Genomic DNA, 26,170 nt, shown 5'->3' on the forward strand with positions numbered 1-26,170 from the left:
GCTTGTGGCCATGCAGAGGCTTCAGTCACAAACATGTGCTCTCTGGAGCTCTGACTTTTAGTGGGTGACTGATGAAAATGCTAATGCTATTTATAGCAGGAAATTAAACAAGGTGGTTTCTGCCAATGGACAGCAATGATTGGCATAGGGTCACTGGGACAGAAGCAAAAGGGCAAAGAAGAGAAATGTGTGAGAGTATGTTTGAAAAGATCCATGCCTGTTTGCATGTCCATAATGATATTACCCACACTCTTATTACTGTAATGCATAGTGATTTTCTCTTTGGCACTAGGGTTTTCTTGCTTGTCTGGAAGCTAGTTGCCAAACTGTTTGTATTGATGGTAATATATACAGAACAAATTTATAAATGACATTTCCCCCACTAAGCATTCAAATGAGGCCTGTGAAAAGAGCAGAATAAGACTGTTGGGTTTTCTTTTCTTTTTAAAAAAATCAGTTTGGTCAAAGAAACAGTAATTATCTTCATTTCATGATAATGGAAGGAGTTTTATGGTTTGGACTCTGGAAATTTATGACGGCGATAGGACTTTAACCCTGGAACGCTGGCCAGCAAGACTAAAATGAAATGTATAGAAAGGAAATGCTTGTTTAGGTCAAAGAGAACAGTACCATTTATATGAATAGCAATCCTGGAAATGGGAATCTGTTTGTTCTCAAAAGCACTTTGATGTTCCTTGGAATAATGCATTCCAATTTACCTTTGAATTAATAGAAGCTACAATATCTTCCAACTCATAATTAAATTTAGATGTGTCCTGGAAAATCTAAAAATGGCATTTGTTGTGCCTCTGGATATGAGTTGTTGGAAACAATTGGATGGGGAAAACCAGTCTCTCAATCCTACCTTCTCACCATATCATATTTTGAATTTTCTTTTAGCTATTGATCAATGTGGAAAGCCTGATTGTGGACTAGAAAGAGGTTTGGCTTGAGTAATGCTGGATCAAACCAGAGGATTTTCTACTTCAGTAGGCAGCTTTACTTGGAAGAATTCTGTGACAATACCTCTAATACCATAATACATCAACACGTGCCTATCCCAGGTCCTTGGGAAGGACTCAATAGATGGATTAAAATGTCAGATCCAGTCTGTACATCCAGCTGACTCTGCAATGAACCATAATGCAGATGGTCCTCGACTTGCAACCATTTGTTTAGTGATCAAAGTAACAACAAAGTTACAAAAGTGACATGAATAGTTTTCATACTTATGACCATTGCAGCATCGCTATGATCCTGTGATTAAAATTAGGATGATTGGCAACTTGTTCATATTTATGATGGTTGCAGTGCCCTGGGATCATGCGATCACTGTTTGCAACCTTCTGACAAGCAAAGTCACTAGGGAGGCCAGATTCGCTTTACATCTGCAGTACTAACTTAACAACTGCAGTGAGTCACTTAATTGTGGCAAGAAAGGTTGTAAAATGGAGCAAAACTCACTTAACTATCTTGCTTAGCAATAAAAATGTAGAGTTTAATTGTGATTTTAAATCAAGGACTACCTATAATCCTAAATTCTTGGGAAGAACTCAGTACCAACACCAGCTAAAAATCTGGCAGCTGTGACTTCACAATGTTGTGAACAAATAATAATGCAGTTTACTTGAAACAGCCTTACATCCTGCTGCAATACCTTTAATACCACCAAACAACAATGTCTGCCTATCCAAGATCCTTGGGAAAGACAAGGATCAAAAATGCCAAAACTAGTCTAAACATCTGGCTGATGAAGTGACCAACCATAATGATAAAATGTTTATGCTTCCTAACTCATAGCAACTTTGTGCAGTTGTTAGGTTTAAACAGAGAGTGTACTCTGGCTATAATTTCGTTCCAGGAATGCTGCAAACAAGTGAAAATAGTTTTTCAAAACCCCTTTGCCACAACAAGGCAATAATCCATGAAGGGGTTTCAAAGTGTCTGTTTTCTGTTATAAATTAGGAATAAGACAGTGGCACAATAAAAGCATTTAGGGCAAAGACATAGGAAGGACAAAATATGTTTTAAAGTTCTTAAAGACATAATGCCACACAGTGCAAAGATTTAAAAGAGTATTTTTTCATGAGGTTTAGCCATCATATGTCTTTTGCAATAATTCCCATTGCATTTACAAAATATAAAAGAAGTTGAGCAAATGTACATATAGTACGCTGGCTAACATTTGTACATCTTTTAGCATGTAATGAAAGCTTAAGAAAAGAATAAAATATTTAAACCCAAATTATCTCAGTTTTCAATAATTAACTAGAAAGCCCTTTAATGAACTTAGTACCCAAGTGTGGAATTTGGAATCTGACTCTTACTACATCTAGATAAACACCATTGTGGCAGATAGAACACTTCTTTGTAGATTTCATTTCAATCAAAGCAGTTACTTCACAATTTCCTTACATTAGTTCCAATATGATAATTTGTATTTTATGTAAGCCAGCCATGGTTCTTCTTACGGTGCTTTTCCCATGCATCATTTCCACATATTCAGCATCAGTCAAAGGTAAGTTGCTTTAATCTTTTGACTTGCATTAATAGATGTGTTTCTGTCTTTTAATGAGAGAAGTGAAGGTACATTGTAGATTTTACTTATGTGACTCTCTTCTATCTAGATCATTTTGAATTAATTGGGAGGTGGGGGTTGAGGTGGGGCAGATTATGTTAAATTGATTGCTTTGTGAGACATCAATAGTTTGGAGCAAGTTAGGTCTTTATTCTTTTGGATTTCTGCTTTAACAGTGAAACTATTCACAGGAATCTACTTAAAAAAGTTTAAGAAAATAGTATTTCTAATCTGGGCCAGATTTTTTTAAACCAATGGGAATTATTTCTGAACAGTTTCCGCTGCCAATTATTAACATTTTATGTAGACATGCCCAATGGTTGACATGTATTTGCTTTTCAGGGCATGGAATATTTGTTGGTTTTGCAAAAATTGGTTGAGGGTGTCATTATCTGAATAAAGAAGAGAACTTTATTCCCACTAATATAGGTTTTGTGTGAATTAACTATATGTACATTTGCACATGCACACATTTAAACAATAATGTAAATATAATATATCTCATCAAAGACTTCACCTGCTATCCAGCAATTTTTTTCAATCTGTCTTTTTATATTTTTTTCATATTGGTCTGAAGTGATTCAGAATTAGAATATAATACCAACGCAGCTTTTCAATAGAGATCTGTTTGATCTAATGTATGACAACTATTTACAGCAACGTTGTTTAGCACACAGTGCAGTGCATCAACTTCTTTAAATCTCCATGTTCTTAAGTATCTTGGAATGTCCTGTTAAAACAATGACAGATAATCTGCCTGTAAAATGTTAATGGTAAACCATAAACTGTTTAGATACTGGGTCTATCAATGAGAAAGAAAGGTAGCTAGCTATATTTGGAAGGAAGGGGTAGTTAAGCCTATCAGTCTACAGGAGTATAAGATAAACAGCTGCATAATGCAAGAGATCAAGATAGAATTTCTAGGTTTCAAGATGTATGTCTTTATAAACAGAACTATGTTCCTTTGACTTTGGAAGTAGGATATTTAACAAGCATTAACTACAACTACAACAAGAGATTTTAAAAAATATGCTAGTATGGAGAGCCAATTTATAGGACTGCCTCTGTTCAGTGATCAAATTGAAAATGAGCTTAGCTGATAATTTAAATAGTAGGGTAGAAGAAATGATTCAATGTTTCATTCCAACTACTTTATTACAATCTGTGTGAAGAGGTGATGGTTATATTCCATTGAAAAGCAAATACGGAAGAAACCACAAGCAAGAATGATAGAATGACAGAATAACAGAGTTGGAAGGGACCTTGGAGGTCTTCTAGTCCAAACCCCTGCTTAGGCAGGAAACCCTACACCACTTTAAACAAATGGTTATCCAACATCTTCTTAAAAACTTGTAGTGTTGGAGCATTCACAACTTCTGGAGGCAAGTGGTTCCACTGATAAATTATTCTAACTGTCAGGAAATTTCTCCTTAGTTCTAAGTTGCTTCTCTCCTTGATTAGTTTCTACCCATTGCTTCTTATCCTACCCTCAGGTGCTTTGGAAAATAGCTTGACTCTTCTTTGTGACAACCCCTGAGATATTGGAACACTGCTATCATGTCACCCTTAGTTCTTCCTTTCATAAGACTAGACATTCCTGCAACCATTCTTCATATGTTTTAGCCTCCAGTCCCCTAATCATCTTTGTTGCTCTTCTCTTAACTCTTTCTAGAGTCTCAACATATTATGAAATTATAGCAATAGCAGTTAGACTTATATACCGCTTCATAGGGCTTTCAGCCCTCTCTAAGCAGTTTACAGAGTCAGCATATTGCCCCCAACAACAATCCGGGTCCTCATTTCACCCACCTCGGAAGGATGGAAGGCTGAGTCAACCTTGAGCCGGTGAGATTTGAACCGCCGAACTGCAGATAACAGTCAGCTGAAGTGGCCCGCAGTACTGCACTCTAACCACTCCGCCACCTCGGCTCATTATCTAGCTTACTCTGTGCAGAAATTGTAGCAAGGGACTACATACTCACAGTTTCATTTGGCAGAGTTTTTCCATGTTTTCCCCCCCAAAGTTGCTTAACAAAAATATAGTGGAATATCTAGCAGCACACCAGGCTACATTTGCAAGAGGTTTTAAGGACAAGGCTTTTCATAATTACTGGGTATTGCAATGAAAGTAGATTAGTCAATTTTAAAAATCCAGAGCGCTCTATATTTTAAAAAATATTTTATTTAATCACATTGTCATTTAACTGATTAAATTTTAGGACTAAAGGTGGATGTGAACAAGAGGGCATGTCATTAATCACAATGGCTCCTTTCTTACTACACCCAGCAAGAAATAATAGGTGGAGTCTTGTCCTCATTGACAAAGATTTAGTTCCAGTTCATTAAAAGAGGTGATAAGGAAGGCATATTGAACTCTGTTCTGAGCAAGAATATCAGGTAACTTGGCTGCTAACCAAGTGTGGATACTCTCAGGTGAAATTCATTTTCTAGATCATCTTTGAATGGACTTTGGCACCTGCTTGAAGGGAAACTTGAGAGAGTACCTTGATCGTCATTGTCTTTTAAGCAACTTTTAGGTCCAATTGAAGATGCTGGTATATAGTATGATTTCAGGAGACAAATGGAAACAGTGGGCAATATATTTGGGGAGTTGAGTGCCCCACCTTTAAATTACAACCTGCTTAAGCTTATTTGCTTCAAGATATGATCAGCAAACCCTGCTGTGTGGGGTGTCCATCCTTTTCACACAACTGAGTGACAACTGAGCTTTCTGCTTAAGTCTTAAAGTTCAGTCCTTTCAAAACCTTTCATAGTGTGAGGATTTACTGAAGAATTGCTTCTGGATACATGCTCCTACTCAAATGCTGGCATAATCTTCCATTGACCTTTTCTGAGTGTCCCTGCTGAGTGACAGCAACGTGAGGGGCTCCTCGCTGTGGATGTCCTCTTTAAAAACACCCTAATCATTTTTTTTAAAAAAATTCCTAAAGCCATGGCCGAAACGCTGAGCCTTTTTTTGCACATTAAAAAGGTTGGGGATTTATTCGTGCCCTCATAACTGCCATATGCCCCTGGAAATGAATTCTGTTCAGCCTGTACTAATATACTAGATTCCTATTGAAGGCAGCTTTGAAAATGTGTCACATTTCATTTATGCTAGTAAAAGAATTATGAACAATACACTGAAAATACTCCCCCATATTTTTTTGAGTTTCTGTTGGAGCCATTTGTTGCTTACAGAGGGAGGAAAAACATAAGCGATCATATTCTAAGCAATGTGTTCCTTAATTTCCTCCCCCAGATGAGAAGTGTAGGGTGGCCTTTTGCTTTTTTAAGATGTACCTCTATGTCAGTGTTTTTCTTCAGCTGGAGGCAGCCCAATTTAAACTTAAACAAATACAGGATAAGCAGTGATGCTAAAATAGAAGCCAGTGTCTGGAGATCAGATCATCTAGTCACAGAGTACCTCATAGTGATGAAATGCTATTATGGTGCTGTAGATCTAGGATGGATAACTTTGGGAAAAATAATGTGTTCATTGTGTAGAACTAGTTGTGATATGTGGTTTTCAATGCTTCCCCCCACCCTCTGCTTTTAAGTAAAATAAAGTGCTTTCTGTTCCCTTGAAATAACAGCATAATGGAGTTGGAAGGGACCTTGTAGGTCATCTAGTCCAACCCCCCACACAAACAAGAGACCCTACACAATTTCTTATTTTTAATGTTGTATTACATCTACTTTCTTTAGTTTTTGACCAAAAGTGGACAGAAAAATATGTGAGATATACGCACATATGTATTTCTGACATACTTTTCTCTACATGTCTATACTGTCCTGTGTGTGTCACATGCGTGTGTGTCACAGAAATTACTAATATCCTATCCTTGCTATTTAGGGTAATTTGTACATTAGCCAAGGGGAAGTGCAGAAAAGCTAAAGGGCAAATAGCAGGTGGGAAAGTGGATTTTGAGTGGCAAACTGATGTGGGCTCTGATCCAAAACTGGATTACAGCAACAGATTGGGGTTCTAAACAGCCGCTTTTCTTTTTAAAGAGCAGCATTAAGCATTTTCAAAAATGTCATGTATAATGTTTAATTCAGCAATATGCAATTATATGGAAGCATGAAGAAGTCTTCATTTTTTTCCCTTTTAATCTGCCTTGAATGGTATTCTCTTAATTATACTTACATTATCTGTGCAATTATAACATCAGTTGTACAATTGTGACCTTTGGACTAGAGCAGGACTTAAAGTATGCCTTCATGGAAGATTTTTTTAAAGACTTTGTGATCTGATAGCGATAAATGCAGAACATTAAATTAGCCTGAATATATAGATACCTAATGTTGCCTTCCCTCCATCTTAGTAATTTATTATAAAAGAATAAGTTTGTGCATTAGAATGATCGGATAATTGGGCAAAAGTGAAACCAAATTTATCATGACCACTTGGAGTTATAAGATGGAGTGCTTTCTATAACAATATTGGAGTTGTGTTAAATTTATTTTGATAGTATTGATATTTTGTTGCAACTGTCTTGAATCATAATTAAAATTACACAGATCCTTTTGTAATAAAATAGACTTTAATTAGGGAACGTGGTGGCTCAGTGGCTAAGGCCCTGAGCTTATCGATCAAAAGGTCGGCAGTTCAACGGTTCGAATCCCCAGTGCCACGTAATGGGGTGAGCTCCATTTTTAAATATTTTTAAATTACTACCTGAAATATCTACCCTATTTCTTGCGTCTAATATATTTGTTTATTGTCTACTATGTCTATAAGGGACATGGTAGCTCAGTGGCTAAGATGCTGAGCTTGTTGATCAGAAAGGTTGGCAGTTTGGCGGTTCGGATCCCTAGAGCCACATAATGGAATGAGCTCCCGTTACTTGTTCCAGCTTCTTCCAACCTAGCAGTTCAAAAGCATGTACAAAATGCAAGTAGAAAAATAGGGACCAGTTTGGTGGGAAGGTAACAGCGTTCTATGTGCCTTCAGCATTTAGTCATGCTGGCCACATGACCACGGAGACGTCTTTGCTGGCTCTTCAGCTTTGAAACGGAGATGAGCACCTCCCCCTAGAGTCGGGAACGAGTAGCACATACTGTATGTGTGAGGGGAATCTTTACCTTTAGACTTTAATTATCATATTTTGATTGCTTATGTCTGTAAAATATTTCTATATTAAAAGTATATTTCTACTACTACTTTTCAGAGGGATTTAGTGAAATTACAGCAGAAAATACATCTGTAATGCTATAGTTTAATATTTTCTCCAAACTGCTTTCTGTTTTTTTAGTATAAATAGTGAACTAATGCTGTAAGACACAGCAAGTGTAAACTTAGAGCCAGCTAATGGTTAAAACCGCATGTGTTGTCTATGCCAAGAGTACTAATAAAAGGTACAGTCCCTGACAGCTGTCTCAGCTCAGGCAGCATAACTTTCTCTATTATACAGCACCATGGGTTAATTATAGAAGGTTGTAATGACAGACACTAAAATAGTTATTCAAGTTGCATGTACTCATTTCTCTCTGCAACATGTTTAGATAACAGAGGGATTCTCTGCCTTACGTGAGAATCTCAACACACTGCATTAAAATGTATATCTAGTACTATTTAGGGAAATCTACATTTACATGAATAAACTCTGCAAATGTAACAGAAGAAGAATAATATTAATGTAGATTAATGTAAAGTTTTGCAGATGAAAACAGATACATATTAATTAAACCGGCAGGTTTAATTGTGAATTAGCATTAAAATGAATATTTGTCAGAGTTTTAAAATCAAGTAAAATATATCAAATTATTGTAAGCTACTCTAAACCAGTAGATCAGATACAGCAAACACAAAATTATAAAAAAAGATAAATCAAATTTAAAAATACATTAACAGGCTAAAGATATTAGAATTTTTCTAACCCAATCTGTGTTGTTCCCAAAGATGTATTAAGATCCCCCCCCTTCCCCGCCAGCCTGTGTTTTATTTATTATTTATGTGATCTTTATATGGTCTATATGGTGTATATTTTGGCCTCAGCCAAAATACCCAAGGTAGTTTCAAATTTAGAGTACTATCATATTATTTAATACATGAATAAAAAAAAATAAAAAGCATGGGAAGTAGAGAGGAAAATAAGCACATTTAGATATATACATACATTTCTAACAAATGAAATACATAGCGGGCAAGCAATTATGAGGAGGCATCTTAATGCAAAGTTTCTAGTAAATGAGTGAAAAGATGAAGGTCAAATTGAATGATACACCCAGTGTGGGAGTGCAGTTCAGCTGCTATACCATTCAACCCAATAGCTACAATCTCAGCCAACAGCCTTGCTACGTCTAATAGTAGAGATGGCCTTGAAATGGATGGATGTGATACAGGGGCATATTATTTCTTTATCTACCTACCTACCTTTATCTCTATCTACCCTGCCGCTGCCAGTCATCTATTGAAAGTTTTGTTGAAAGAATAGTATTGAAATGTTATTTACAGTGCAGCAGGTTTTTTTAGAATGCTACCAGTAGGAAAGATTCTTTTAGCAATGGATAAAACTAGGCTCAGCCCAAAGATGCTGGACAATCCATGACCCATGGGTCATTATTGCAAAGATATTTCCTTTCCTAAACAGACAAAGAGAATGACCACAACCAATTACCTCCAATAGACCGATTAGATCCCACAGATTAGGCCTCCTCCGAATTCCATCCATTGGCCAATGCCGACTGGCGACCACCCGGAGGAGGGCCTTCTCTGTGGCTGCTCCGGCCCTCTGGAACATGCTCCCTGTGGAGATTCGGACCCTCACCACCCTCCAGGCTTTCCGCAAAGCCCTTAAAACCTGGCTGTTCCGACAGGCCTGGGGCTGATGAGTTCCTGTCCCCGCTCGAATGGTGTGCCTGTTGAGTTGTTTTTAAAATTGTGGTATTGTTTGTCTATGACTTATTTTCCCTATTTGTATCCCTTATCCCCCCCCCCTTGACTTGGGTTGTGAGCCGCCCTGAGTCCCTTCTGGGAAAAGGGCGGCATAGAAATATAATAAATTCAATTCAATTCAATTCACAACCAATGGGAGCAGGAGCCACTTCTCAGCTTCCCCATTGAGTTTCCTTGTAGGAAAGTGACAGTGGTTGTCAGAAATCTTCCTTCCTTCCTTCCTTCCTTCCTTCCTTCCTTCCTTCCTTCCTTCTTCCCCATCTCTCCCTCCCTCCCTCCCTCCCATCTATCTATCTATCTATCTATCTATCTATCTATCTATCTATCTATATATATACACGTGTGTGTGTGTGTGTGTGTGTATATATATGTACAGGGCGGGGCATAACCTTTTCCTAGGGGGTCACAGCAACACTTGTAATAACAACACAAATAATTCATACACCATTCGAAAGCCCATCAAAAACTGAGTTTATTGACACGATTTAATAGTCAGTATGACCACCATTAGCCCTTCGAACAGCATTCAAACGAGGTGGATAAGAACACAACAAATCTTCAAACAGTTCCGTTCGATTTTCCAGATTTTTCAACACAGTTTCCAAATTCATTCTCAAAGTTTCAACCGAATATCGATTTTGACCTTGCTCCTGAATCATCAGAGCTTCCACTTCATCCTTAATTATGGCCCCAATGTTCTCTGCCGGATTGAGATCTGGCGAATTTCCCGGCCAGACGTCATTGCCCCAAAATTCGACATTGTTGTCCTTTAACAATTGCTGAGTCGCATTTGCACGCATGCAAGGAGCTTTGTCATGAAGAAAGACAGCCTCACCAACCACCAAGACATTGTCTGGATCACTGAGAAATGGAATGACATTCTCCAATAAAATTTTCTCACGGAAATAACTGCCATCCCAGGATTCCCCTTTATCCTTCAAAACCCAATGCAGTTTCTTGGCTGTGAAAATGACGAAAATCCCGATGCAAGTCGGATTGCGAACGATTTGTCGATATCGTTCATGTTTGGCGATGTCGTCGACGTCTTTAGCCCAAATTCGATCGTTCTGGAAATTCGGTTTTCGAATGGCATAAACGAAGAATTCGTCAGATGGCGCCAAATGAAGAAAATCTTCCTCGGTCCATTCAGACAACCAATCGCACAACCAAAGCCGATCTTGAACGTGTGTTTGAGTTTTCAATGGTTTGCAAATGACGTGGAATGGCTTCAAACCTTCTCGTTCTCGATATCGGCCGATTGTCCTTTGATCAACTCGTTTTCCACGAATTTGAAGGATTTCTTGGGCCACTTTTCGGTTTCCTTTTCGTTGTTTGCGACTGCCAGTTGCAATGATGGCTTTGCTTTCTTGGGACAGTTGCAGAGGACGCCCTTCTCCAAATTTTGTGAAACATTCTTGGGCTGTTTTGTTCCAATTATCAGTAACCCAATCCGGATGACGTTTCAATTTGTTTGCAATCCATTTTCGATTGATAAACGTCGCTCCAGCATCGCGAGCCTCTCGAAAGGCAATGCATTTTATTCTGTCAATGATCCTTTGTTCTTCCGAATCGAATTTTCCAGCCATTCTTAAAGCAAATTTAACATTTAATAGCTCATTCAATTCAGTTTTTTATGGGCTTTAAAATGAGGTGTCGCGGAAGTTGTAAACTGCTGTCGATCTTGCTGTGACCCCCTAGGAAAAGGTTATGCCCCGCCCTGTATATACATATATAACATTTATTTTTATTTATATATTTTTTCTATATTTTCTGTAGGGCTTTCCTATATAAGACTGTTCCCATTTTTAATCCTGGAATGATGGTTTGGGTATGCTACTCTGTTACTCTTTCAATAAAAGTGACTAGTTTTAAGTAGAGTTTTAGTGCAAATATGATTCACAGAAGTTTGTTAAAAAGCATCTAGAAAGACTCTTAAGGTTCAATATGGGGAATCTTGGTGGTGAATTTGATCAGAGGTAAGTTTAAGAGTTGACTTAAATCTCTCATATTTAAGCCATGCTTTGGAGATAGGAATATAATATGGAGGCATCTTTGTACTTTAGCTTATCACTGATGCAACACTTTCCACAATTTTTTTTCTTCATATATAGGCCACAATACTGGTCCTCGAATAAACAATGACAAATTATACAAATTTGCCTATTCCACCCAAGTTCTTCTCGACAGAGTGAGAGGTTTACCCCACGAGAGTGTGGGCTATCGAATTTCCTCTGGAGTGGATGTCAACTTAGTTTGGAGAAATCCCAATAATGACGATGACCAGTTGATCAAAATTGCGGTAGGCAATTATTGTAACATGATGTTATAAAAGCACTTTCTTATAATTTGGATAATGCAAGTTTAGTTAATGTAAGTCAGGATGTAAAATGTGATTAAATTCTACTGATAGAAAATATAGGACGCGTTTTGAAATGGAAGGCATTTAATATTGCACTGTTTACTTAGAAAGTATAGTTCGCGATGTTCCATGGTACATGCTGGGATACAGGTTTCAACCTAAGGAGCTATCGGGCTCTAAGTTAGCAACTTAGTGAATTGAAGCCAAATGAGAAATATAGAGATTCTACTTAGAATTTTCCAATGTTTAAGGCTTATTGGGGAAGACCTGTCAATTATACTGTGTAGGGTTTAATCATTTCAGGTGCTTATGTAAACTCTCATTTAACGAACAAAGGCCAGATTTGTAAAATCACATTATAGTAAATCAAAAACAAATAAATCACATTATGAGTTAGTGTGCTGTGTGAATTCATTAATGTCTTTGGCCAATCTGTATAAGACTGATTGGTTTGCAATAATTACAATAGAAATCGCAGGTTACACATTGGTTTTGAAAAGCCACTTTGAAGTATACAATCAGTATACAGATAAAATACAAAATACATTTTGAAGAAAAGGGAAAGTAAGTCTGAGGAAATAAACTCCCACTGCAAATTAGTTGATTTTGTCCTATTTTATTTTATTGGGTTTTTTGCCTTTCCAGATTACAGATGTATCACTTGAAAATGTGAATGAGCGTCCTGTAGGAAAAGACATTTTTCAGCAGAAAGACACCAATAAACTATATGAAAAAGAGCATCTTGCTGCTTTAAAAAGGCCTGTATTTCTGCATTGGATTCGTGGAAAGGTAAGAGAATAAGTAGAAAGGTTCATTTTAAAGATTTTATACTCTCTCTCTCTCTCTGTCCCTCCCTCCCTCCCCCCCCCCTCTGCTGATTTGGCCTGGTTCAGATGAACCGGCAGTGGCAGGAGGCTTTTACCACCCGCCTGGATGCTTATGTGCAAAAGCATTGCGCAAGTGCATGCGTGCACTTGAGCATAAGCAAATCGGTAGTAAACTGGTTAGCAACCACTGGTGTGTATATGCCTTGAATTAGGGTCATGATATTTGTAAAAGGCTAAATGATATGTACCCCAGTCATCATGTATTATATGGCCAGCACATGCTCAGAAGCTGTCTTGTCAGTTCCATGCAAACGATAGCAGGAGACGATTTAGTAAATCTCTGATAGCTAATATCGCTGGGCAAAGATCCACATTCAAAGCATACACCGCGATTAAGAACTTTCAATGGCATTGAGTGTCAGGGGGAGGGCAAAGAGCACAACAGTTTGCACAATCAAAAGTTCAGGTCTTTCTTTCTGCATGCCACGACACATGTAGAAAGGGGTGGGGCATTAATGGCTGCCATCCTCATTTTAGAGCTCCTCTCCCACCAGTGGTTGCCCTTGAAGGTACACATGTAGCAACTGTTGGGAACTCTATATAACCAACGTGTCTTTTCCAGGATTGTGTGTCAGCTACAGCTGCTTTAAGGTGAGTCCAACAAGCGTTACATGCACACCCACATGTTCATTGAATCACTTGAAATCCAGATCTCGGCCCAGCTCTGATAGAATCTACATGGTCAATGTACTAAATCCCAGCATTTAAAATAAAAAAAACTACATCATCATGACTGCTTTGAGCATATTCTGTTAGCTGTGGAGTAGACAGATTGGCTTTTTACCTTCACTCTCTGCCAGAGAGATCAAAATAAAATGTCAGGGTGAACAGTGTTTTTGGATGGAGAAGCTACATTAGATCACATGAAAGGGGTTTCATGAGTGGAACTAGCTTGTGAGTAATCCATCCCCACACATCCACTCATGTCTTGGATTCTCCTTTCCAGTCTAATGCCAGGGAGAGTCAGAATGCATCATAGAAAAGCAATTTGAATTGTGTGGGCTACACTAAACCTCCTGGGCCTTTTTTCATATTTAACAAAGAGCACAGGATCAAAGGCTGGTGAGCCCACTCTATATCAGATCCCGTGCTATGATCCCACTGGTGAAAGCTTTATGATCTGAAGATGGAAAAATGGCATTTCGAGGGTGAATGAGAAGGACTTCAAATAAGGTTCACCTACGCGGCTTGAAAACACGTGTCCCCTTCTGGAAATAGAATACTGCTCTCAAAGGGATGCCAAAATGTATTAATGGAGTGCCATTAAGAGATAATGTATTTATTGTAGCCCTTATAAAGTACAGAATGGGTGGGAGCTCAGCAAGTTATAACTGCTCGAGTGCTAGCTGAAAGGACAAAGTCTTGTGGTTTAAATTCAGATGCAGCAGCCAGTGCAAAGATCACTCTGCATCGGACACGTCCCTGTGTTATTAATTTCGCTATAGTTCGTTTTTGACTGATTGCATAGCTTAGATTAAGGGCCAAGATATATGTTATCTCAAAATTTCTGCTGGGGCAGCAAAAAGGGGGTTACTATGAAATGTGAGCATATTCAGTAAATTTCATGCCATATCTTGATGACTAATCAGTGTACATGACTATTTTCAAATAGAACTAACATTAGTAGTGTCAGCCTGCCATCCTGTAGGGATATGGTGGCTCAGTGGCTAAGATGCTGAGCTTGTTGATCAGAAAGTTCAGCAGTTTGGTGGTTTGAATCGCTAGCACTGCATAACGGAGTGAGCTCCTGTTACTTGTCACAACTTCTGCCAACCTAGCAGTTCAAAAGCATGTAAAAATGCAAGTAGAAAAATAGGGATCACCTTTGGTGAGAAGGTAACGGCATTCCGTGTGCCTTTGGCATGTAGTCATGCCGGCCACATGACCACGGAGATGTCTTTGGAGAACGTTGGCTCTTTGGCTTTGAAACGGAGATGAGCACCGCCCCCTAGAGTTGGAAACGACTAGCACATATGTGCAAGGGAAACCTTTACCTTTACCTGCCATCCCAGAGAGAGAGAGACTCATTTATTTTCACTTAATTAAGGGAGGCCATCATTTTGGGACACTTTTTCTTGGTTTCTGAGAATAGATGGTGGTATTAGGATTGGTTCCAATCCACGATACCAACATCACCAGCATTATTGAGGAAGCATCTTGTGCAATCTCTATGGCAAAAATTGTATTAAGAGAAATTGTGTCAAGAGCTGAAGAAGCTTCTTGGATGAGAAGTGAAATGTCTTCAAAGAAAAACCAGAAAGTCCAGGTGACTCTTGAAAAAGCACCTTTGGGATAACCATGAGCTGGATAACTGAGAATCTCCATAGAGTAAACGTTAAGAGAAACAGTAAATATTATTTTAAGACCGTTATGGGCTGAGGATGATAAAGAAATCATCATGAGAACATCATTGTCATCATCATCTTCATCATTTTAGCCATTGTCTATGCACTGCAGGATGAAGGCTTAAAAATATTTATTCTATTCTTTGAGGAATATGAAAGAAATCTATAGATTGTTTAGATTATGAGTTCTCAGAAAGACACACCATGCACCCCCTGAAGGCATTCACATCATCTAGAAGATTTCTGATGTGGCTCAAAATTCAATATCTTCTCCTTCTCTTCCAAAGGTGCTTTTCCAAAGAGCTTCTTCAGTTCTTGGGTGAGAAGCAAAATGTATTCAAGGAAAAAGGCATGAAAGTGTCAGTTGCCTTTTGGAAAAAATACTTTTGGAATAACCATGATCTGGATGATTGAGAATCTCCATAGACATCTCTCCATCTCTCCCAATATTTTAGTGTGCTGTTGTCCAATTTCAACAAGGGATCTTGTATTTAAAAGAAATAGGATATATAATGTAACTTTTAACCATCAATGATCTAGTCTGGTAGTGGTTCTCCAGAATTTTGAGTAGCTAGGGTTTTGCCTTTTGATCTTTTTTAAAATTGAAAAAGTCCAGAACTCACGTTAGGGTGTGAAGATATGAGGAATTCTGAAAATTAATTTACAATAATCTGGAGGTTGCCAGATTGTGAAAAGCTGGATAAAACCTTCTGCATTTAAAGTTAGTGTTCTATATCAGAGCTGGAAAGGGGTGCAATAGCTCAGTGATTAAAGACGCTGAGCTGACATCCTGGGTTTGAGACCCAAATGCCGCATGATGGGGTGAGCTCCTATTGCTTGTCCAAGCTCCTGCCAACCTAGCAGTTTGAAAGCATGCAAATGCAAGTAGATAAATAGGTACCCTTTTGGTGGGAAGATAACAACGTTCTGTTTGCATCAGTGTACAGTCTTGTTGGCCACATGGCCATGGAAGAAGCATCTTCGGATAAGAGTTGGATACCACTGGAAAGGGAAAATCTTTACCAAAGTTGTATACTCACCCCAAGAAAATAAAATCCATCCATCACTTTTTGTACTAAGCATTCTAAGTCATTTGGTTGTTGTTTTCTGCACTTAGCATTTTAAGTAAGCATTAGATTGTAATATTATTTATTCAGGCAGCTGGAGGAAGATTTATTGCATCTGATTCTGGGTCAAATATTTTGACATCGGACTTAAGTTTGCACAACACTGCTGATTTTGCATGAATTTAAAGGGTTTTGACCTTTCTATTAGTGAAATAAAGTGTTTCATAATAAGATCATCCCATACTTGTAAATAAGTGATAATAGATTGTGTTTTGTCCTGCGGATTTGACACAGATTTCTGTTATTGTACTTCTGCCTTTCATTTCATGGACCTGCTTTAGCACATATCTGTGTAGAATAGAATATTGATTCATCTTCTAATATTAATAACCGAAAATAAATTAATGATAAATAATGACTGGAATTTTGGAGGATAGTTTTAAAATTATTATTTTTCTTATTACAAATTCTCTCTCTCTCCCTTCACCACACTTTCTAGGTTAAAAATTTCTACTGCTATGAAGATGAAGCTTCTATTATCAAGAACTTTAAGAGAGGCCTGGTTAGCTTATTTCAAATACAGCTAAATTCTGGAGCTACAAGCGAGGTACTCTATTCTGTCATGCATGCTAAATGTATTTGTTTGTCTTGATTTTAATAGGAGAATACTTAACATATTACATTTATTTAATTGAGGCACCATGCAATTCCAAATTGACTCTGGGTGGTGTACATCCTAATCAAACAGCATAGAAAAATGCAATAAAATTATAAAACCAAAGGAATAAAGAGGATAAAGAACAGGAACAGATAGGATATTACTCTGGGAGACAAGATAGATTTTTGTAAAAATTATAGAAGCCTTTTCTAGGTATACGTTCACATTTGGGCAGAAATTAATGCAGTGAATGCCACCCTCTTACAGTGTTGAGGACAAAGTTTTAAAGAGCAAAACATAAATGCGTATGTCTTATGCATTTTATATAAGAAGCTTGTGATTTAATTAACACACCACCAGTAATGAGATTGATAACTCTGCTGAAAAACCAGCTCATTGTTGCCCTCAAAGTAAGAGCTAAGAGCAAGACCAAATGAAGTCACAACCATGGGATGCTATATTAACAGTATAAATATATTATATTACATTCTATTACATTACCTCTATATAAATATGAGTAGAAATATAAGAGCCTAAAGACCTAGCTCTGCCAGTTGGCTTGGGAACCCAATGGTGGACTTCCATGCTGGCAGTAGCAGCTAGATTGATAGCAGACTCCATCTCCCCCCCTCCCCATCCCGCCTTGCGCTCTGCTCTCCACCCATTCATCTTTCTGGTTATAGTGATGTATTGTCATTGTGTTCTTTTTCCTTGTTTATTGTTCTATTATTTTATTTCTATTTATACTTCTTTCATTTTTTTCCTTTTTATTATTGTAAGCTATCTAGAGTAGCCCTACAGCAAGACTGGCAGAAAATAAATTTAACTAATAAATTTAAAAAAAAAGATTGTTACAAAAAATTATTGCATTTGCTGCACATGTATCCTATGTTTAAAACCATTCAGTCAATTTGTGAAATGGTCATTCCCTTTTGCTAAGCCCTTTGTTTCAACATGTTTGCCACCGTTTCTCATCTCAGGCTATTGTAAATTCACCTGAAGAAAACTGGGAAATCCAAGATAGGAATATAATTTTGTTTGGTTCTACTCAACTATAATTTATTTGTTGAAATCATAGTTGACAAACCATGACTCATTGGGATACAAATACAGCTAATATTAGGTGCTTGGTTTGTAGAGTTTTTACACAAATGTCAGTTCTAAATTAAACAGAACTATCTGATTTACTTTAGTGTTTAAATAAGGCCTCTTGATGGCCAAGTACCTCTAAGATCCCAATGTCAACACATATGTCCTGATGTCATTGTTCCAATGCCATTATAGTACATGTGACATCATTTGCCCTGCCTCTCCTCCTTGTGCAGACATCCTTGCTACAATTTATTTGGAAATCCAGAGTAAAGGTTAGATTAAGACAGTATAACAATAAAGGCTTATAGAGAAAATTTGGACCTCTTCCTGTCTCCTCTTTGATGTCAGAAAGAAACATGAATAGTCAAATCCTTAGCAAATATTTACAGTTGTAATGTTAGCATTGAAGAACGTTGACACAAATTAGTCAGTTTTGTTTCTTGTGAACAAATTCATGGCATCGTGTACTTTATGAACACATGTCCAATTGTGGCTTAATAAACAGAACGTAGTTAAGCAAACAATGCCTTAATATTATACATTAACTAGGGTTTAATTAATATTAACCACTTCTTTGAAATTATCCTACAGGTTTTAAAAATGCAAACAGTATCACTCTAGTGGGAGCTAGAACTATTGGGGTTGCAGATCTTTCCTTCACCAGTTATAGTTTTAAATAAAATTCCTTATCTGAGGTGAAATTTGCCTTAGGTAGAAACCGAGTTGCTTTATTGCTAAAGTTGCATGATTATATTAGCTTGCTATTACTTTGGGGATATTTATAGTGAAAAAAAGAGACTGTTTTGTATATATAAAAAAGTTGGTCAGCAAGTCTTTGATACACCAACATGTTTATTTCATCTGTTCTCTAGATTGATATCTGTGGAAAATGCAATGTGACTTATCAAACTCGACAGAATCAGATCACTAAAGTGAAAGCCCTGAACTCTTGCCAATTAAAACAGCCAAGTGTAACTAACCACAATCAGGTACAGTAGGGTACACAACTTTTCTACAATGTGGTTAATTCTTGGGTTTTAATTTTGTGGTCCCAACCCTGCAGAAAAACGCAAGTCAGTTTAGAACCTTTAGAACTATGACAACTAAAATTACATTTTTTGTCTGTTAGGCAAAAAATCCCCAAAGGTTCGAATAATACTGAATAAAGAAAACATGGGTTTGGGGACAATGAAAGCTAGTATGGTTCAATAAATACTTTTTCAAATTTCTTAATCATTTATTGATTTTTTTTAAAAATCATATACACCAGAGGTTATCCTAAATTTTGGCCACTGATTCTACTTGATTTGCGTTCTTTTGTTTACCGTAAAACTATGTTAATTGATTTGATTCCATGTTATAATTTAGAACAAGATACATTCAAATAATTTTATATCCCTCAAATAGCATTAGAAAAAGAGATTGATGTAATTTGGAAAATTAGCTTCTAATTTTATTTATTTATGTATTTGTATTTATATAAAATCATTTTTCAGCTCTTCGACGTAAAGAAAAAATCCACTTCCGCTGTAATTTATATACTAGAGGACACCTTCATTAAATCTGTGAGGGCTGAAGAAAACCATATTTTTAATTTGAAATCTCTGCAAATTATTGATGCCAAAGTTATTTCAAAGTAAGGTGATTTCTTTGTCTATTTTTCAGAAAATTTCCAATGGTCAACTCCAATTATGAATGCTTTTAACTTTTACCTTTATTGATATTCCAAGTACTATAATTTAAAAGCAATGGGAAAACATTTTGAAACCAATATTTTTGTATATAATTCAAGAAGCTTAACGTGTTTATTATTGCAACCATTGTTTTTGTATTAATTGGGCTTGGAAGAAGCGCTTTGCAAACATATAAGCAAAGCATATATCCTCAACACATTAAAACAGATGCATCATTAAAAATCTTGAGTGGCTACCTAGAAATTTCTCCCTAATCGGGGTGAATGCATCTAGAGATATACTTTAGCCCCAGCCACTCATGTAGACAGCCAAGGATGGCTTTCAAAGCAGCCAAACAAATTCTGCAAATGATACAGCTGCTTTAATAATACAAAGAGAGGTACTTTGTCATTCTCAATTGCAAGACTCTTCATCTGAATGCTTGATAGAGCCTGACTTTCTCCTGTTGTTCTCAGGAATATCAAAATCCACGGATAATCTGTCAAATCTAAACAAATATTTTTTTAATGTTCTGTTTTTTTTTAAATGCTGCAGCTCTACATACTATCTGATTCCTCATTCGCATGAATTTTGCCACAAATAGATATACCCTTGCTGATAACCATTACTCAACTTTATATCTCTTGTGGCCCTTGCCAACACATTTTAAGCTGTTTGTGTTAAAGGAGGCATAATTGTTGAACTGCTTGCTTATATGTATATATACAGGCAGAAACTGGAACTGAAGTCAACTGAAGCTGGTCCAAGAATGAAGGCTGGGAAGCAAGTTGCCAGCATTATAAAGGCTCTGGATTCAAATTATGTGGCAATTTCTTTGATGGCAGATCCTGTCTCTTATGAATGCAAACATTGTCCATCAGTAAGTCATAAAGAAATACATGAAAAAATATAACAGTAATGTGCTATTGAAATGGTCATAGCTGGAAAAAGGTACCTGAAGAGATTAGAGAATTTGAGATTACTTTATTTGGGAAATACATTCACTGCTACTGTAGTTATGCTTCTGAGATTTTGAACTATATGTGAATAGTTTTGAAGGCCTTGCCCCATGGTGCCCTATTCTTCTCCAGCAATCAAACAACTGACAATTCTATCATGCAACATTGCTTGACCCATCTCAGGGAAACCTCACAAAGAATGTTCATTTATAATTCAAGTATCCTTCCTCAGTATAATTATAGAGACTAAATTTCCAATAATTCAGGAGGAGGAAACTTCTGGGGTTAAGGTCACACTTGGCTTTTAAATGGCACATTGGGGACAGACTCCAAAAATTGGGGGTTTAACACAAACATTTTAACTTTACTTTTAAATTTTAAAATGAAATTATGTTTAATAATTAACATAATCATACCTCATATATTTACAATATTTTTCCTTGCTAAGTATTTCATTCAACACAACTTTCAGAGGAGCTATAAGCGTCACACACAAGAGTTTTGAAAATGTGGGTCACATGCAATCCCAAGGCCTTGGGTCATACATTCTTGGCTATAAAGCAATATTTAGCATAGGATATATAGGGATGCTCAGCTAAAGTTTATAATCTCCAGCTGTGTCCTGAGCTATTAGTACTCCCTTGCCATTCATTAAGGCTCCAGAAATAGCTTCTATCTCAGTCATCATCATTGCTTCTGTATGTTTAATTACAATTCAGGTAAGGTGAACTTGTACTGCTGAAATTATACTAGCGCTATTTGGAATTAGCATCTGCTACTATTGCTTAATAACCCTGGCCCAATAAGAGAGAGGGTATTTCAGCAAAGGCTGAGCTGAGCTCCTAATTTCCTAGTTAGGAGAGCTGCAATAAACATTGCTGGAAGGAACAGCTGAACTTTCTCTAAAGAATGCTGGAGATAATACTGGATAACAGAAATGGCTGTATATGGTAGCACTGGTCAAAATATTCACTCAGTTCTATACTGGAAGTTGTTTGAACATTCAAACTTTTTTTTCACTTGGCAGACGAAACTTCACAAGATGTTTCAAAGATAAAAAACAGATTTTTGAAATTAGACATCTGAAGATTTAAAATAATACCAGCACCAATATTGTGGGTTTATTCAAAAGAAGATTTTATGAATGTTACGGGATTAATTCTTAGTGAAGTGTATAGCATTTATTTATTTTTATCTAGAAGAGTGTGAATATGTAATGTGCTTGATAATCAAATGGTGTCAAGTGGAAAGATAGTTCCTCAAATCAAGAGTTATTTTACAGTTCCATTCTCTCTCCAATGTGGATATATGAATTCAGTACCCATATGAAATAGATGGAGCAGTTCATCACAGGGTTTTTTTTTTACTTTTTTTTTTTTTTACTTTTACCTTTATTTGTATGCCGCCCTTTTCCCTGAAGGGACTCAGGGCGGCTCACAATTCAAAAGGGAGGGGGAAAACGACAAACAATAAACAATACAGCATATTAAAAGAGAAAAGAAACGCAACAGCCATTTTGAGCAGGATGCTACCAGAATACTTATATGTGAAGGTCTTGCTCTCCTTAAGTCAATATTGGGTTGAATGAGCTACAGTAAATTAAAGTAATTTACCTGGTGAATCCAAATGAGGCAGGTGTGCTTGTGGAGGGGGGGGGGAAGAGTGCCATTCTTGAAAGTTTGGGAGTGATTCTGATCTTCCGTGATTGATTACCCTAAGGCAGTGATGGCTAACGTTTTTGTCCTCACATGTCGAAATTGTGTGCATATGGATGACAGCGCATCTGTGGTCACACCCACAATGCAATGTGCCATGTCCTCCTGCTCAGATGTGCATGACCCCCTGTGCTTCCCCCCTCCCCTGTGCATATGCATGACCCCCCCCACGTGCATGCACACGACACCCCCCATGCCCTGTTTTGGGCCTCCCTGAAGCCTCCTGGGACCCTCCGTGCTTCCCCCCATGCATGCATGCGCAACCCCACGCATCTCCCACATGCACAACAGAGACTTGAAAATCAGCTGGCCGGCGAGAGACACGCACACATTCATGATGGACCTGAGCTGGGCAACAGCTCGCATGCCTACAGAGAGAGCTCCACATGCCACCTGTGGCATGCATACCATAGGTTTGCCATCACGGCCCTAAGGTAACAGACAGGTCTTTTATTAGCTTTAGCTAATATGCAACCTAGAACTCACAATCCACAAAACCTCCTAGAAGATCAATGGCGCCTCTGCTACTAACATTATTGTCAGCCCTTGAAGAAAACCAATTCAGATTTCATATGAAATATTGAAACTCTGCTTCGTTAATAACTCAGTCTTCGAAGACTGACAGTATTTCCCTTTCATTTGCTCCTATACCAAAGAAAGTCAAGGCAAGTCAACATTAAGCTTCTTTCTCATACTACCTGGTCTTCCTGAGCTTAATTGGCTGTTAATTTGGTTAACAACCTTGGCATTTGCAGAGCCAACTTTGTGGTTTGGCACGGGGTCTCAGTTTCTTTTTGGATGACATATCAAGTATTACTTATTACCTTTAAAATTCTGTAAAGGTATGAACCAGGTTAGCTATTTCATAAAATCCGTTGGTCAACATATTTCATTTCTCTCACAAATGTTTTTCTGATCACCTCAGGTTTACTTTCTCATTCCCTCCTTCTGAATTCTCGGGGGGGGGTGGTGGTGGTGGGGTGGAATGAAAAAGCCTGATTGCATCAAAAGGTCAGGCCCTCTTTAGAAAACCAGGCTAAAACTGGAGAAGCTTTGGCCTTTCAGCATTTATCAGAAGAGAGTAGGTAATTTACCAGGCCAGTTTCAAGCAACACACAGAGGACAAACTTTTTAAGGGGCAAAGGTTCAAATTGTGTTTCTTTATGGCAGCTGTTTCAGCAGTGGATGGTCATTCGAAAACAGCTTGAACCAGATAATCTTTCAAAAGCCGATGCCGCAAAAGGATTTTTGGCATTTATCGAGAGCCTGAAGAAAGCAACAAAAGAAGAAATCTTACAGCTACTGAGAAATGAAAATAATACAGAAATACTGTGAGTTACTGGCAATGGGTTTCACGTTTTCTGCAGTAACATCTCCATTCTAAGTTTCAGTAAGCTTTGGAAAAAGATTTATTCTATTTTGTAAAGTTATATAAGATTAGACTTATAAGTCTTATATAAGATTATTATGGTCAACATGAATAAAATAACAAAGCACTGTTGTGGTTCTTGCTTGTTAGCACAATGTGCACTGTTTTCAAGCCACTATGAACTAAATCGGAGGTCCCTGTGTCTTTTTCTGGCTAAGCCATAAACAAATCACTAGCAAGCCAGCTAATATTATTATCATTATCACCAAATAATTTCCTTGTTACTCAGGCCTTATTATCCTGGTTTCAGATCTAACTTTAGGCTCAAGTAGATTTGAATTGCAAAAAAATATGCAAAATCAGTAGATGGCAGAAAAGAGATATAGAACAATGCTAACATTTTGCTGGCAGCTAACGTCTGGAATTTTTTTTAATGCACAAACCTGTTGTGTAGCTGCTCAAACTGAACAGTTAGTAACATGAAACATTCTCCAGGTAGTCCTGGCATAAAAATAGCAATTGGGACTGACAACTCTATCAGTCAGCCATGTGGATTTCACACAATCACTATTTGCAACTCCTGCCAGCTTTGCTTGACCGAAGCCGGCGGGAAGGTTAGAAATGACAATTGTGACAGTGGTGCACAGCAACCATTGTAATTACCAGATAGTTGCCAAGCATCTGAATTGGGATCCCATAATGGTGGGTGGGGGGAGTGGGGAGGAAAGCTATGACAAGCACAACCACAAGGACCAATTTCCTTATTTAATGCTATTGCCAGTAAGAAAGGACTACCTGTAATCCAATACATGTATTAAAAACGCAGGAAGACACAGCAACAGCAATGTGTTTTAAAATAAATAATTATCGACTTTTTATTTCTCTGCTTGGCCTCCATACAGTCCCCAACTAGTTGATGCAGTGGCCTCCACACATACTTCAGCCTCTCTGGAAGCAATGTTGGATTTTCTGGATTTCAAGAACAAGAGTGAATCTCTCCTTCAGGAACGGTTCCTCTATGCTTCTGGTTTCACTTCTCATCCCAATGAGTTATTACTCAGATCTTTAATTGTAAGTTACCTGTGGCAGTCAAGGAAACATGACTATAGCATGTTTTTAAGAACATGGTTGCCCCCCCCCCCCCCCCGAGAAATACCCTTTTCTGGAGAATTGAACATGAGCTTTTGAAAGTCACCTGGAAGTGAGGTTCTTTGAATCAAATGAGACTAGCTTTTGACACAGCCTTTGGTTTCAGTTGCAACATGGTAAAAATAATAAAGTAAAAATAAAGGCCTTATGAATAAAGCTAAATAAGTGTATTTGAATTTTTTAAAAAAATCAGTACTATTAGGGAAAATGCACATAAAAATGTAGCTAAAATTCCTCTTCTTCCTGGCATGCAATTATCACTAAGAAAAATACTTCAGGGATGCTACTTAATGGGACTTTTCTCCCCTCTAATGCTAAATTTAATGTGGGAAGAAAGAGATGCTTATTCGAAGTTATGAATGGAAAGGGTGTTTAAATTTCCCCACCTTTCATACATCAGCATACATCCCTCCTGATTTTTAATTAAAAACCTCATTTTAAATGATAGCCAAAAGCTGCTCTATGGAATAGCAGATCTGGTGGTTTCCTCGTGATGAGATGGATACCAATCCATCATTGATACTTTTCCATTCAGCAGAACTGCTCCAATTCTTCCTGAGAATATTTTGTTCCCAAATCACTGACTATTTTATATTTTATAAAAGACTATCTGTTGCACAGCACATTGGTAGGTAGGCTGATCCTTCTTGAATAAGAAGCATTATTCCCTCCAGTCATAAAACAGGACTTGGAACAGTTCCTTGAGACGATTGGTATTTATTTATTTATTTATTTATTTATTTATTTATTTATTAATTATTTAATTTAATTTACGTGAACACCCATCCCAGATATGTCTCTTGGTGGCTTCTAGGAAATCAAAACAAAATCAAAAGATAACAAATAAGAAATGATATAACAACTTAGATAAACTCAAGCAAACAGCATAATCAACCATGAATATGGGCTCAACCACGTACTTAGGTCCCAAGTTTGGCAAATTTGGCAGAACCAAATCTTTAAAGCCTCAGAGAAAACCAGTAGGGTTAGGTCGTGCTAGCTTTGTATAAGCCAAATTTCAGAAAAAACATTTGTGCGAAATCCCACAAAGGGATCGTAGATATTTTTAATTCTTAGATTTAAGGGGCCAATACTAACATTGTTGACTTTTTTTTGTAATACAACAGAATAAATACAGGAGTCCAATTGGTAACAATGAAATCAGAGAAATGGTTATTATTATTGCCGGCGCACTCATCAGAAAACTGTGCAACGTGGGAGGCTGCAAACTGCCTGTAAGTGTTTTCTAGTTTCCTACAAGAGTTTAGGTATCCTGCTACAATCTCAACTATTTTACAACGGTTGTGCTAAAAACCAGCATTTACCTCCAGTTTTTGGCAAAAATATGCCCATAGTAAAGCATTGGTTTGTTTAAAGACTGCCACAAAAAAAGATAATAAAATTTTATGATTGGCATG

The 26,170-nt window shown here is 37.4% G+C and overlaps 1 protein-coding gene across 1 annotated transcript in view; it reads left to right on the forward strand.

Annotated features, from left to right (window-relative positions):
* Positions 1-2,324: 2,324 nt before the first annotated feature.
* Positions 2,325-26,170, forward strand: part of MTTP (microsomal triglyceride transfer protein) — a 39,754-nt gene continuing 15,908 nt past the window's right edge. The window contains exons 1-10 of the mRNA XM_032223785.1: positions 2,325-2,518; positions 11,591-11,778; positions 12,484-12,627; positions 16,637-16,744; positions 18,760-18,876; positions 19,384-19,523; positions 20,290-20,440; positions 23,405-23,565; positions 24,506-24,674; positions 25,880-25,987. Of these exons, the coding sequence (XP_032079676.1) occupies positions 2,428-2,518; positions 11,591-11,778; positions 12,484-12,627; positions 16,637-16,744; positions 18,760-18,876; positions 19,384-19,523; positions 20,290-20,440; positions 23,405-23,565; positions 24,506-24,674; positions 25,880-25,987 (1,377 nt within the window). The 5' untranslated portion in view covers positions 2,325-2,427. The remainder of the gene's footprint in view (positions 2,519-11,590; positions 11,779-12,483; positions 12,628-16,636; positions 16,745-18,759; positions 18,877-19,383; positions 19,524-20,289; positions 20,441-23,404; positions 23,566-24,505; positions 24,675-25,879; positions 25,988-26,170) is intronic.

The sequence above is a fragment of the Thamnophis elegans genome, chromosome 9 (genome assembly GCF_009769535.1).
Source record: "Thamnophis elegans isolate rThaEle1 chromosome 9, rThaEle1.pri, whole genome shotgun sequence".
NCBI lineage: Eukaryota > Metazoa > Chordata > Lepidosauria > Squamata > Colubridae > Thamnophis > Thamnophis elegans.